This window comes from Zalophus californianus, chromosome 3 (assembly GCF_009762305.2).
Source record: "Zalophus californianus isolate mZalCal1 chromosome 3, mZalCal1.pri.v2, whole genome shotgun sequence".
In the NCBI taxonomy this organism is placed as follows: domain Eukaryota; kingdom Metazoa; phylum Chordata; class Mammalia; order Carnivora; family Otariidae; genus Zalophus; species Zalophus californianus.
Window position 1 is genome coordinate 69478362 of NC_045597.1, and position 15708 is coordinate 69494069.

The following is a 15708-nucleotide window of genomic DNA, read 5'->3' on the forward strand; positions in this document are numbered from 1 at the left end:
AGATCCTATGGTGCCTTATAGTGTAATACCCCTTAGTAACCAGAACTAGGCGTTCCAGGGCTGTGCATCCACTGTGTGGGCTGCATGTGCCTTTTGTGGCTAAGGTGAGATTGCTGTGGGCAAACTGGTGGTAGGGGCTGTTCTTCACCTCAGCTAACTCCAGTGACCCACTTTGCTTTCTGTGGGCCGCTGGGCAGGGTTTGCTTCCTATGCTCTTTTAGAGGCCCAGCTTTAGCCACCTGGTGGGTAGGGCCAGCACTCAGACTAGCTGTCTGCAAGTAGCCTGTCACAGCTGCGGGCACAGTGAAGGGCAGGGCTTGATGTCTGCACAGCCAGCTAAGAGGCCCAGCTGTAGGAACTGCAGGCATACTGGTGTGTGTGGTTATTTCCCCACCTTTCCTGACTCCAGGGAAGGAGTCACTTTGAAGTGGTGTTCTGGTCTGGGCATGGCTGCCTGCTGGGAGTGGAGGGACACGTCCCGCTTTGTAGGGGCACCTTCCAAGCCCAGTGGGTTGGGTGGCTCAGGTTTGTAGTGGTGTGTTGGTGCAGGGCATGTGGTGTCAGCAAGTGAGATAAAGATGATTAGAACTGGCTCGCACAAGTGTTCAGCTCTCTAGGCTGGGGTAGGGCAAGGAAAATGGTGCCCATCAGCACTTTTGTTCCCAGAGAAATTTTCTGCAGATCCCTGCTTTTCAGGCACCCTTTCTAAAATTAGTCAGTAAGTCTCCTTCATGTATACCCGAGGTGTTTTTCAAACTGCTCCTTTTTTGCTGTGTCTCAGGGCAAATTATTTAGTGTGATGACTTTTTCAGGGCAGAGACTCAGTCTCCTATCACCCTCAGGCTCTTTTGGAGTTAAGCTCCACTGACTTTTAAAGCTCCTGGTGTTAAGTCCTGCTGATTTTCAAATCCAGACATTAGGGGACTCATGTTTCCAGTGTGGATCCCAGGGCTGGGGGTGCCCAGTGTGGGGTCTCGTCCCCTTGCTTCTCAGTGATTATGATGTCCCTCCCATTTGTGGTTAGTTAAATGTGGCAGTTTGGTTCTTAACCAAGTGTCTGCCCCTCCTGTCCTTTTTGATGTGGTCTTCTCTCTATGACTTAGCTGCGGAAGATCTGTTCTGTCACTCTTCAGGTCTTTATGTGAGTTAGTTGCATAGATGTAGTTGTTGCCTTGGTGTGTCTGTGGGATGAACTGAGCTCAGGATCCTCCTACTCTGCTATCTTCCCAACTTCCTTATCTTAAAAAAAAATTTTTTTTCCCAGCGTGGTTGCATTCCAGTATTCTGTCTCCCAGATCACTGCTCTCTGTTCTTCTGTATCTTTTAATCTGCTGTTGATTCTCTCTAGTGTGTTTTTCTTCTCAGCCATTTTGTTCTTCAGCTCCTGTTTATATTTTCTATCTCTTTGTTGAATTTCTCACTGAGTTTATCCACTCTTCTCTAAGTCTGATGAACATCTTTATGATCATTACTTTGAATTCTCAATCAGGTAGCTTATCTCTATTTTGTTTAGTTCTTTTTTTGAAGTTTTATGTTGTTCCTTCATCTGGAGTATATTCTCGTTTTGTTTCTATGAATTAGGCAAACAGCTACTGCTCTCAATATTAAAGGAGTAGCCTTGTGTAGGAACATTCCCTGTGTCGATGGCATGTATCTGGCAGCTTTGGCCAGCTGGCTGGAGCTTCATCAGGTGCAGGCCAGTGTTTTGGGGCACTTTGCCCTGGAGATTCTCTGGTAGGATGGCTAGAGCTTGGGTGGGTATGGGCTGAGGCTTTGCATGCAGGGGCATCCTGGTGGGATGGGTGGAGCAGAAGTCAGCATGTCGTGAGGTGTTCCATGCCCAGGCTACCTTAGTGAGATGGCTGGAGCTGTAGTGGGCAAAGGTCAGGGGTGTTAGGGTGTGTGCCACCCGAAGGCAGCTGTGGTGGGATGGTTGAAACTGGAGTGTGTTCTGGCAGGTGGCCATCTTGAGATGATGGCTGGAACTGGTGTGGGCTGGGGTCTGGGGCTTGTGGAGGTGGCCAACTGTCTAAAGCATTTGGGCCCTGCTTCTGCCCTTCCTATCAGGTGGAGGGGAACATAAACAGTGGTGCTTGCTAACACCCATTACCCCAGAGAGAGTTGCAGTAGTTTTCCCATTGTTGGGCAGAAGCTCTAGGGGTCATAAATGAGTTTCTTTCACTTATAGTCTAGTTACCCTTGAAATTGATGCTTTTTTGTTTTGTTTTGTTGTATCTCAGGTTGGGGGAATCTAAGCATGGTCCCTTTAATGCTATCCCTTCCAACTGCATTTTGTGTATCAGGTATGGGATTTCCATCAGTACCATGTATCTGTCTCTCCTGCTGTTCTTTGTGTGGTCCCTCTGTTTGTCTGGTCAACTCTTGATCTCCTCTTCAATTCTGAATAATAACCTTGTTGGGTAGAGTATCATTTTTTTTAAGCTTGTTTTTCCTCTTAGCACTTTGATTATCTCATGCCTGCCACTTCTGGCCTGCAAAGTTTCTGCTGAGAAATAAGCTGATAGTCTTATGGTGGTTCCCTTATATGTAACTAACTTGTTTTTGCTTTAAAAATTTTTTTATGTTTAATTTTTGACCTTTTTTATAATAATGTGCCTTGGTGTGGAGCTCTTTGGACTTACCTTGTTTGGGACACTCTATGCTTCTTGGGCCTGCATGTCAGTTTCTTTTTTTAGGGTATTTTTCAGCTGTTATATCTTCAAATAAGTTTTCTTCTCCTTTTTCTCTTCTCCTCATATGGCCTTTATAGTATGAATATTAATTAGTATGCTTGATGTTATTCTAGAGGTATGTTAAACTATCCCTAGTTCCAAAAAAAAAAAACCTTTCTTTTGCTGTTCAGTTTGGGTGATTTCCAGTACCATGTCTTCCAGATTGCTAATCCATTCTTCTCTATCATCTAATCTGCTGTTTATTCCCTTAGTGTATTTTTCATTTGTTATTGTAAGTCTTCAGATCTGATTAGTACCTTTGTATATTTTCTCTTTGTTGAAGTTCTCACTGTGTTTATCCATTCTTCTCCTAAATTCAGTAAGCATCTTTATTGACCATTACTTTGAACTCTATCAGGTAGATTGCTTATCCCTGTTTCATTCAATTCTTTTTATGAATGTCTTTTTTTTTTTTCCTTCTTTCTTTTTCTTTCATTTGGAACACATTGTTCTGTCTCTTCATTTTGCCTAACTCTGCTTCTGTATATTAGGTAGTTCAGCTATGTCTGCTAGTCTTGAAGGGGTGGCCTTCAAGGGCCCAGGAGATCCTCTGGGGCCCAGAAGTACAATCACCTGTCCATTAGACTCATGTGCTCCAGGGCTGTTCAGTCTGTGTGCTGTATGCATTCCCCTATTGCAGTGGTACCAGACTGCTGTGGGTGTATTGTTGTGCAGGAGTGGCCCCCATTCAAGCTGGCTGTGCATCTGGCAGCAACTGATATAGGTGTGCTAATGGGATTAGGCTGGTGCCTAGCCTGGCTGGCTGAGAGGACCTACTGAGATGCAGGTTTGTACAGGGCTCTCAGTGGGGCATGTTCCCTGCCATTAGGAGTCTAGAGGGAGGATTCCAAAATGGCACTTGCCAGTTCTGGGATCAGCATGGCAGAATGAGTGAACAAAAGTGGCTGCTGCCAGTGTCTCTGTCTCCGTGGAGAGCCCCAGCTGTCTCCTGACTCTCTGGCAGGTACTCCAAAATTCATAAGTGGGTCTCTTTCACCTGTGGTGTGTGCACTTTTCAATCTTGTATTTTTACACTGGTTTCTGGGTTGAGTGAGTCTGTACATGAGCCTTTTTATGAATGGGTTTTCCTTTCCCTGCGTTCTATAATTTTCTTGGACATACTCCCTTTTGGTTTTCATAGTCATGTGTTTTGGGGACTCCTCCATCCTGTGCAGGATGTAAGGGTTAGGGTTCCTGATACAGATCTTAAATTTCAGGGAAAAGTTAATAACTTTGAGAACTCTCCTGACCATGGGACACTGTACCAGGAATGTGTGTTCTTTAGCGAGACCATGTCTCTGCCTCTTCTATCTGTCTCAGTGCTTTTTCTTTTTTTGCAAAGGCTCTGTTCATCCAGTTTCTAGGTCCCGTTCTATGGGAATCACTCTGAATGTAATTGTAGATTTTTGTGTCCATTGGAGGGGGAGAGTTCAGGATCTTCCTATGCTGCCATTTTGAACCTTTCCCCCTCTCAAGAAAGTTATTACAATTAGTTAATAGTTGTACCTTTGGTAACATAAAAAAATCCTGGCTCATACTCCCCTGTTACAGGCTATTTCTAGAAAATTTCTACTTAAGATTTAGTTTTTGTGTGTTAGAGAAGTAAGTTATATTTGTTAGTCTAGGTAAATATGAGTAGGAAGACAGTAACAGATTGCCGTGTGTGTCGTGTCCCTGTTTTTCGTGTGGGGTGGAGATAGATGAGCAATGGTGACAGAATTAAAACTCCTAATTTTCCTTATAGAGTCTGTTTCACAATTTTAAGGATGACAATCTAATGATAGGTGTTGACAAGTAGAGTGCTCACTCTTCTGATTTCTCTCTTTGGTTGATTAGAGAGAGGTGGTTAAAGATCAGTCTTAATTTAGTGTCCACTTCCAAAGAGGTAACAGATAGTTCCTGCTTCACAGAGTCCCTGGTTAGCCCCAGTGAGTGCTAATTATGGAATGTATATGAGTGGTGCCCCTTGGGGTTATCATGTGGCAACCCACATGCAAAACTGTAAATGTGTGCCAAAAGCAAAGATCTCTAAACCAGAAATAAAATCCATGGTCGATATGTATTTTGTCTTTTTTTTAGTCTAAAGGAAGTTCTGAATAGAATATCAACCAAGATTACATCACAAAAACTTTAAATGTATTTACAGAGTGAATAAGTTACATAGATCAACTTTGAATATGTTTCTGATGTGCAACTGTCTTACATGCACACAGCTAACACTTGACAGCATTAATTTGAAGGAGAAAACTTAAGAATGACCCTTTACATATATGTTACAAATAAAATATGACATTTCTTAAGTAACAAAGTGACAACTCAGAGTTTATCTTTAGGATTCTACTTGTGGCTATCCAGGTATTAAAATATGCATGCATGACAGGTGAAAAGGCTTGGAATTTATAATGTGAATTTCTTTAACTTTTTCTACAAAATGGCAAAGTTGGTTAAAATTAACACTCATCCTTTTGTAGTATAAATATGCTCATATAAGCAACCTTCTAGTAAAAAGCAGCCAAGACCCTTACAAAAAGGTCTATCTGGACCATATTTGGTGCTAGGGTCCTAATCACAGACTCCTGCAGAGAGATTCAGGGCTTTCAGAAACAGTAGCCTAGCAACATAAGAAAGGTACTTCATAGCAGCTCCTTTTAGATACAGTAATTGTATTCAAATTACAGTGTATATTAAATTGTCCATTTACAATTCCCTTTTCACATAAACAGGCTGTCAGCTTTTGACCGTCTTACAGTTTTCAGTGGCCAGCTTCATTCTGCCTGCCCCTTCCTCACCCCATCAAAAAAAAGAAAAAAGAAAAAAAGAAAAGGAAAAATAAAAGAATGTACAAGTTTTAGAATATAAAATATTTTTTTAGTGAAGAAAACATTGCACTTTTGCCAATCTAAAATTGTTTCTAGAAAGGAAGGTATTGTTCAGTGTAGTCAGCTTTGGTATGCAATGGAAGTCACTTTCTTCAGTAGTGAGTTGCATCTGCTCAGTAAAATAACACTTTTGTGCCACACAGCATAACAGATGGAGTCTGTCCCAGAAAGTTCTATGCTACCTTGGTTCTGATAGTATTGCTACACGTTGGAAGTTCTGTCATCCTGTTTAGAAAAAGTCCTACAGGTAACAAGAGGGAGAACAGTCTGACCAAGCCTTCTGAAGGCTGAAAAGACACTGAATGACGTCACCCCAGCATGACAGCACCCCCAGCTTGGAACCCATGGGGGATGGGAGGCTCCTGTCAGAGACTAGTACCAGAAACACTGGAGTCTGGAAGAAAAGTAGTGAGGACCCGGTAACTCTGGGCCCTGCGAATCATGTCCCGGATCTCCATGTTCAGCTCCATCAGCTTGGTGCAGATTTCGGTCAGGCTCTGGTTAGACCCCACCAATGCGTAAGTACCCGTTTGTCCCAGAGTTTGATGACGGAAATAAATATTCAGTAGTGTCTGGACCTCATCATCAGAACTGCTTCCAAAGATGTCATTGGGCCACAGACTTCTGCAGTCAAAAAACAGCATAGATTAGAGGCACTATTGGTTACAAAGTTGAGAGGTTATGAGCCTCTGTAGTATAAGAATATTACTTTTAAAAAACCAAGCTTTGAGGTATAGCTCACATACTACTATACAATTCAACCACCTGAACCATACAATGCAGTGGCTTTTAGTGTATTTGGAGTTTTACAAACATCACCATAACTGATGGTGGAATGTTATTGGTTCTGATGAAAATATCTAAAGCTTCTAAATATCAGAACAGAATTTGATAATCATAAAACATGTATTTGCTATGCATTCTGGTTCCAATGAATGTGACTATACTATGAAAATATAAGGGGAAAAGGATACATTCAAATAATAGTTTTCAAAGTATACCCGGACATAATTTGAACTGTTTCAACATTACAGGTATGACAAAAGACCAGAAGTAACACCTATATTTTAAACATGTAAGTCCTGAAATCTGATATAGCTGGCATGGTAATGGAAAAGATCTGAGAAGGATGTGTATAAAATATCTAGATGTCCCTTTTGTAGTGATTAACTATTAGGCATGCATTTCTTTACACCGTTTCTAAAAGAAATAGTAGAGTTACCTGCATTCCCTGATTTGCCGTAAAGCCTTGCCAAGTTCATTGTTCTTCAGGCACTCCAGCATGGACTGGATGGCCGCTTCAGTGGATGTGAAGGTTGGCTCAGACCATGCACCCTCTATATAGAGAGGGTCAGCTGCAATGGCCGCAGTGGCCTCCTTCAGGTTTTTCTTTAAGTCACTCAGTTCCCTGGACATATTTAGCAGCTGTTAAAAAAATTATTTTTACCATATTTAGTTGCAGGCTAGATTTTTGCATCCCCAAGAGAGAAAATTTTCATTTCTCTGGCCTGGTTAAGCATAAGCTTGATATCTTGGTAAACTAAAACAACAAATAAAACTACTACCTGACATGTGTAGGGGATCATATACATTGCATAAATTTCTGTATCAACTACTGGGATACTCTCCTTAGATGAAAGGTTAACATTTGCTTTAAACTGTTTTCTATTTAAGTAGAAGGGCATATCCAGAGTTAAAATGCATAAGACAACAGACTTGGGTAGAGCTGGGTTCAAATGCCAAATTCTGCACTGTATTGTGGGACTATAGTTAAGTAAATAGACTTTTATGTGCTTCAGTTTTCTCTTCTGTGAGAGTGAAGACATTACCTACCTCACAGGTAACTTTAAAGATGAGATGATGTATATAAAATGCTTAGTACACTTTGGTACATAAATGCTTAATAAGCATAATCATGAACATGGATCTTGTTTAAAAAGTAACTTTTTCTCATTTGTATGCCATGGGAAAAGATGAAAGATATAATTTAAGGAAAAGGAAAAATCTCAAGGTAATATTATTATTCATTTTACAGAGGTAAGAGGTATTTTATCTCAAAATTACTGGTACCAAAAGATAAATCATAAAGAGAGAACCTATGTCACTTTTTAGTGCCCCCCAGATATACAATGGAAGTCAACTGTTTTGCAATTTGATCTCAGGAGCATTTTTAAAAAGTTGATGTGCATTTAAAGATTTGTTTTCCTTTGTAAGGTAAGTTGGTGCTGTCTTTTACTTTGGAAAGTTGATTTACCCAACATCTTCATCTTTCCTCATTCCCAGCTAGCTCACTGGACCATGTCTAGAACCAAACCCCTCCAGAATTATTTGTCTTCACACAGATTACTATTAAATACAACTACCTACTCCAATACTAGGTTTAAAATTTACTGAGGTAATCCTTTTAAGTAAGGTATTAGAGGAGGAGCTTGGGAAGATGGCAGAGTAGGAGGATCCTGAGCTCACCTCCTCCCATGGACACAGTGAGGCTACAACTACATATAATGCAACTCCCTCTGAAAACAACCTTAGGACTAGCAGAACAGTTCTTCCACAGCTAAAGATATAAAGAAAAGCCACATTGATAAGGGTAGGAGGGGCAGAGAACCAAACCCCGGGTGTGACAATCCATAAGGAGAAGGGAATATCACAGAGGGTGTGCAGAGGTCTTTCCCGAGGAGAGGATCAAGCCCCACATCAGGCACCCCCAGTCTTGGGGATCAGCATGGGGAAGATGAGCGCCTATAACATCTGGCTTTGAAAATCAGTGAGGCTCCAGAAGGGTGGGAGGACTATAGTAAACTGAGACTCTGCTTTTAAAGGGCCAGCATATTATATCAGTCACTCCAAGACACATTACAGATTCAGTAGTATGAAGAGCATCTGGGTTATATATGAAGATTTATGGACTAATTTTGGGCATGTGTCAGATAGGCAGGGATCTGTAGGAGCTTTCTCTGGCAATAGAAGTGCTGGCAGGCAACATTTTTCCTCCTCTCCTTAAGTCTGGCTGGCCCGATGCTGGTGGAAGCCAGTTCTGACAATCTTCATCTACTTTGCTAGCACTGCTTGCCTTGCTTGGGCAGGTATTCCTCCTGCTATGGGGAGCAGGCAGCCTGCAGCAGCTGCAGCCAGGTGACTCAGCCAGCCTAGCTGGGGTCAGTCCTGCTCACCGACATGCCTGAAGCAGTCATGGTCCAGTCACAGAAGGCACACCCCTGGAGTGCCTGGTTCTGGTGACCATGGGAATGCACTGCAGGGCTCCACAGGGACATCTTTTACATAAGGCCACTACTTTCAAGACATAATACACTGAAACAGAGGTAAAGGGAAGAGGGGAATATGTTCCAAATGAGAAAAGATAAAACCTCAGAAAAAGTACTAAACAAAACAGATAAGAGTTCAAAGTAATGGTCCTAAAGATATTCACTAGGCTTGAGAGAATGAACTTGTGAGGATTTCAACAAAGAGAAAATATAAATAAGAACCAGAGTTGGAGAATACAAAAGAGGGAACTAAAAGTAATTAGAGATGCAGAAGAATGGGTCAGTGATCTGGAAGACCGAGTAATGACAGCACCCAAGCTGAACAGCAGAAAGAAAACTGAATTTTAAAAAATGAGGATAAGGGACCTTTAGACAACATCAGTTTTACTAACATCTATAGGGGTCAGAAGTAGGAGAGAAAGAGAAAGGGGCAGATAACTTACTTAAAGACAGAATAGCAGACAACTTCCCTAACCTGGAGAATGAGATGTCCAGGAAATACAGAGACCCTCTAACAAGATGAACCCAAGGGAGGTCACATAAGAAATACTTAAAATGTCAAAAATTAAAGAGAGAATCTTAAAAGCAGCAATAGGAAAGCAATTAGTTACACAGGAGGGAAGCCTCATAAGGCTATAAGCTGAGTTCTTAGAAGAAACATTGAATATATCATGCCACTCCCTTTTGGCCTGCAAGGTGCTGATGAAAGGAAAAATGTCTACAACCAAGAATACCCTACTTAGGAAGCTTATCATTCAGAATTGAAGGAGAGAGAGTTTCCCAGAAAAACAAAAGTTAGGGTTTATCACCACTAAACCAGTCTTACAAGAAATGTTAAAGAGACTTCTTTAAGCAAGGAAGAGTCCATAACTAGAAGAAATTATGAAAGGAAAAAATTTCACTGGTAAACATATACTAAAGATAGTAGTAGATCAATCACCTAGAAAGCTAGAAAGATGACTAAAAGAACAGTAAAATCAATTATATCTACCAAAATTAGGGGATACACAAAATAAAGAGATCTAAAATATGATGTCATATACATAAAATGGGATAGAATTAAAAATGTACTGCTTTTAGAATGTGTTTGAACTTAAGTGACCAACTTAAAACATACTGCTATATACATATACATAGGATGTTATATATGAATCTCATAGTAACCACAAGCCAAAAACATACTAGATACACAAAAAATAGAAAGCCAAGCATAACACTGAAAAGTCATCAAAAAACAAAAGGGGAAAGAGAAGAACTACAAAAATAACCAGAAAACAACAAACTGCTATAAGTACATACCTATTATTAATTACTTCGAATGTAAATGGACTAAATGCTCCAATCAAAACACCTAGGATAAATGAATGGATAAAAAGAAAAACAAGACCCATCTATATGCTGCCTACAGGAGACTCGCTTCAGATCTAAAGACACATACAGACTGAAGGTGAAGGAACGGAAAAGATATTCCATGCAAATGGAAATGGGGAAAAAAAAAAAAAGCTGGGATGGAAATACTTATACCAGACAAAATAGATTTTGAAACGAAGACTAACAAGAGACAAAGAACATGCTATTAAACCAATGGATCAAGAGAAAATAAAAAAAATACTTTGAAACGAATATGGAAACGTGTGGTTCAAAATCTATGGGGGGGAGCCTGGGTGGCTCAGTCGTTAAGCGTCTGCCTTCAGCTCAGGTCATGATCCCAGGGTCTTGGGATCGAGCCCCGCATTGGGCTCCCTGCTCTGCGGGAAGCCTGCTTCGCTTCTCCCTCTCCCACTCCTCCTGCTTGTGTTCCCTCTCTCACTGTGTCTCTCTCTGTCAAATAAATAAATAAAATCTTAAAAAAAAAAACAACAAAAAAAACAAAAACAAAATCTATGGGACTTAGCAATAGCATTTCTAAGAGAAAGTTTATGATACAGGCCTACCTCAAGAAACAAGAAAAAACTCAATCTAACCTTACATCTAAAGGAACTAGAAAAAGAAGAACAAAGCACAGTTAGTAGAAAGAAGGAAATAATAATATTAGAGTAGAAATAAATGGAATATAAAAAAATAGAAAACCTCAATGAAGTTAAGAGTGACTTATTAGAAAAGATAAAAACAGCATAATATCCTCTAGCTCCATCCATGTTGTCGCAAATGGTAAGATTTCATTCTTTTTTATGGCTGAGTAATATTCCTTTATATATATATATATACATATATATATATATGTATATATATATACACACACACACACCACATCTTTTTTATCCATTCATCAGCTGATGGACACTTGGGCTCTCATAATTTGGCTATTGTTGATAATGCTGCTATAAACATCAGGGTGCATGTGACCCTTTGAATTAGTATTTTTATATCCTTTGGGTAAATACCTAGTAGTATAATGGCTGGGTCATAGGATAGTTTTAGCTTTAACTTTTTAAGGAACCTTCATACTGTTTTCCAGAGTGGCTGTACCAGTTTGCATTCCCACCAACAATATAAGAGTGTTCCCCTTTCTCTGCATCTTCGCCAACACCTGTTGTTTCTTGTGTTGTTAATTTTAGCCATTCTGACTAGTGTGAGATGGTATCTCATCATGGTATGTTTTTTTTTAAGGTTTATTTAGAGAGAGGGAGAGAGTGAGCATGAGTGGGGTGGGGAGGGGCAGAGGGAGAGAATCTCAAGCAAATTCCCCACTGAGCATGGAGCCTGACACCGGGCTTGATCTCATGACCCTAAGATCATGACCTGAGCTGAAACCAAGAGTCAGATGCTCAACTGACTGAGCCACCCAGGCGCCACTCTCATCATGGTTTTGATTGGTATTTCCCTGATGATGAGTGATATTGAGCATCTTTTCATGTGTATTATGTTAAGCAAAATAAGTCAGAGAAAGACAAATACTGTATGATTTCACTCATGTGGGATTTAAGAAACAAAACATATGAACATAGGGGAAGGGAGAAAGAAAGAAGAGGGAGGGAAACTATAAGAGACTCTTAAGTATAGAGAACAAACTGAGGGTGGATGGAGGGGAGATGGGTGGGGGGATGGGCTAAATGGGTGATGGGTATTAAGGAGGGCACTTGTAATGAGAGCACTGGGTGTTTTAGGTAAGTGATGAATCACTAAATTCTCCTCCTGAAACCAATATCACACTATATGTTAACTAGAATTTTTAAAAACTTGAAACAAAAAAAATATAAAATACACAATAAAAAAAGAAAAACTGATTAACCTGTAGCCAGACTCATCGTGAAAAAAAAGAGAGGACCTGAATGAATAAAATCAGAAGTGAAAGAGCTGTTACAACTGACAGCACAGAAATACAAAGGACTATAATAGACTATTATGAAAAATTATACACCAACAAATTGGACAACATAGAAGAAATGGATGAATTCCTAGAAAACAGTCTTCAAGACTGAATCAGGAATAGAAAATCTGAATAGACCTATTACTAGTAATGAAATTGAATAAGTAATCCAAAAACTCCCAACAAAAAATCCAGGACCAGATAGCTTCATGGGTGACTTCTACCGAACATGTAAAAAATATTTAATACCTATCCTTCTCAAAGTATTCCAAAAATTGAAGCAGAAGGAATGCTTCCAAATTCATTGTACAAGGCCAGTATTATCCAGATAATCAAACAAGCACAGTACAGACAAAAGATTAAAGGCCAATATTCCTGATTCATATAAATGTAAAAATTGTCAACAAAACATTAGCAGAGTTCAACAAAATATTAAAAGGATCATTTACCATGACCAAGGGGATTTATTTCAGGGATGCAGGGATGGTTCAATATCTACAAATCAATGTGATAAGCCATATTAACAAGATGAAAGATAAAAATTATGATTAATCTCAATAGATTAAAAAACATTTGACAAAATTCAGCATCCATTCATTAAAAAACTCAACAAAGTGGGTATAGACAGAACATACATTAACATAATAGAGGTCACGTATGACATACCTGTAGCTAATATCATACTCAACAGGGAAAAGCTGAAAGCTTTTCCTCTAAGATCAGGAACCCAAGCCAAGGATGGCTACTCTTGCCACTTTTATTCAACATAGAACTGGAAGTCCTAGTCACAGCAATCAGACAAGAAGAAAAGGCATCCGTATTGGTAAAGAAGACACTAAACTGTCACTATTTGCAGATGACATGATACTATACACAGAAAACTCTAAAGACTCCACCAAAAAACTATTAGAACTGATAAATGAATTCAGTAAAGTTGCAGGATACAAAATTAATATACAGAAAGCCACACATTTTGTACACTAATAACGATAGAAGGAGAAATTAAGAAAACAATCCTATTTACAATTCCATCAAAAAGAATGGAATACCTAGGAATAAATGTAAGGAGGTAAAAGATCTACACTCTGGTAACTATAAGACATTGATGAAAGAAACTGAAGAGGACACAAACAAATGGAAAGATACCACACTCATGAATTGGAAGAAAATATTTTAAAAATGTCAATACTACCCAAAGCAATCTATAGCTTTGGTGCAATTCCTGTCAAAATACCACAGGCATTTTTCATAGAACTGGAACAAATAATCCCAACATTTGTGTGGAAAAACAGAAGAGCCCCAAGAGCCAAAGCAATTGTGAGAGAGAACAATAAAGCTGGAGGTGTCCCAATCCAAGAGTTCAAACTATACTACAATAGTAATAGTAATAGTAATAGTAATAGTAATAGTAATAGTAATAGTAATAGTGATAGTGATAGTGATAGTAATAGTAATCAAAAACAGTATGGTACTGGAACAAAAAGATACATAGATGCATGGAACAGAACAGAGGACCTAAAAATAAACCCATATGTACACAATTAACTGACAAGGCACAAATATATGATGGAGAAGAAAAAAAATCTTTTCACTAAAAAGTGTTCGCAAAATTAGACCACTTTCTTATGTCATGTACAAAAATAAAATGAATTAAAGATTTACACGTAAGACCTGAAACCATAAAACTCCTAAAAGAAAACATAGGCAGTAAATGCTTGGGCATTGGTCTTATCAATATTTTTTTGGATAGGTCTCTTCAGGCAAGGGCAAAACAAGCTGAAATAAACAACTGGGACTACATGAAACTAAAGTTTTTGCACAGCAAAGGAAGCCATAAAAAAATGAAAAAGCAACCTATTAAATGAGAGAAGATATTTGTAAATGGTGTATCTGATAAAGGGTTAATCTCCAAAATATGTAAAGACTCATACAATCTGATGAAAAAAATGGGCAGAGGACCTGAATAGACATTTTTCCAAAGAAGATCTACAGATGGCCAACAGTCCAGGGAAAAGATGCTCAACATCACCAGTCATCAGGGAAAATGCAAATTGAAACCACAATGAGCTATATATCACATCACACTAGTCAGAATGGCTAATATCAAAAAGATAAGACCAAGTGTTGGGAAGCATGTGGAGAAAGGAAGCCCTTGTGCACTGTTTGCAGGGATGATAAATTGGTTCACCACTGTGAAAAACAGTATGGAAGTTCCTCAAAAAACTAAAAATAGAACTACCCTATGATCCAGTAATTCCACTACTCAGTATTTTACCCAAAGGAAACAAAAGCACTAATTTGAAGAGATAAATGCACCCCTTTGTTTATTGCAGGATTATTTACAATAGCCAAGATATGGAAGCAGCCCAAGTGTCCACTGATAGATGGATGGATAAAGATGTGGCGCGCGCGCACACACACACACACACACACACACACACACACACTGGATAACTGCACAGCCATAAAAAGAATGAGATCTTGCCTTTGTGACAACATGGATGGACCTAGAAGGTATTATGCTAAGTTGAGTGAGTCAGATGGAAAAAGACAAATACTGTATGATTTCACTTATATGTGGAATCTAAAAAAGAAAACAAATAAACAGGTTCAAATATAGAGAACCAACTTGTGGTTGCCAGAGGGGAGGGGAGTTGGGGGATGGGTGAAAGATGTGAAGGGGATTAAGAGGTACAAAGTTCCAGTTATAAAGTCACAGGGATGAAATTACAGCATATAGAGTAAATAATATTGTAATAACTTCGGGGACATATGGAAGCTACATTTGTTGGGGTAGCATTCCCTAATGTATATAAATGTCAAATCACTACGTTGTATGCCTAAAACTAATATAATACTGTATGTCAAGTATACTTTAATTAAAAAGAATATTAGAGTATTTTATATATATAATTTTTAAGTTTGAAAGTCAATATCTTAATTATTTCAAAGCTAGGGATGTTTTATATACTATGTGTAAGTGTGTGTAGCCATTTAAGACTTCCCTAGATTTAAAATAATTAAGGAGAAATTCACTTTAAATTTGTTAGATTGAAATAATTATGCATAATATATATACATGATATGAATACATAATTTATTACTCTAAAGTGAAACCTGAATTGCTTTTAAATATGGGAAATGACACGAGTTACATTTTCATGTGCATTATTTTTTGAGCAGAGATGGACTCTAAGGTTCCTGTTAATATTTGCTAGAATAGCAAACTTCATCTTGACAACATGTCCTATAACTTGCATTAACTGTGTTCTCTTTAATCTAATAATTTGTAATTCTGTGGAGGAAGCCTGGTTTGTGAAGAGCTCTTCATACCCCTCCCTTGAAATTGGCATTTAAAAGTATACTTAAAAACTAGTCAGTCATTTTCCTGTTATCAAACTAAGTGATAAATATGGTAACAAGGCTGTCATGTGTGTCTCCTCCTCTACCCTCCTCTGACGTGAGGTTTCTCGGGCTCCGTCCTCACCCCACTGCTCTTGGTAGGATGGGCTGTTCACGGA

At 39.0% G+C, this 15708-nt stretch overlaps 2 protein-coding genes across 7 annotated transcripts in view; one reads left to right on the top strand and one right to left on the bottom strand.

Moving 5' to 3' along the window:
- The window catches only part of ZAR1L (zygote arrest 1 like), an 86239-nt gene that overhangs the window by 38817 nt on the left and 31714 nt on the right, over positions 1 to 15708 (top strand). The window lies entirely within an intron of this gene.
- FRY (FRY microtubule binding protein) overlaps positions 4790 to 15708 on the bottom strand; it is a 447087-nt gene continuing 436168 nt past the window's right edge. For 3 of the 5 annotated variants that reach the window (XM_027589569.2, XM_027589564.2, XM_027589563.2), the window contains 2 exons: positions 6834 to 7036; positions 4790 to 6235 (listed from right to left, as the gene is read on the bottom strand). In XM_027589569.2, coding sequence (XP_027445370.1) covers positions 5977 to 6235; positions 6834 to 7036 — 462 coding nt within the window. In that variant the 3' untranslated portion in view covers positions 4790 to 5976. The remainder of the gene's footprint in view (positions 6236 to 6833; positions 7037 to 15708) is intronic. The other 2 variants (XM_027589566.2, XM_027589565.2) reach the window with 1 other exon arrangement.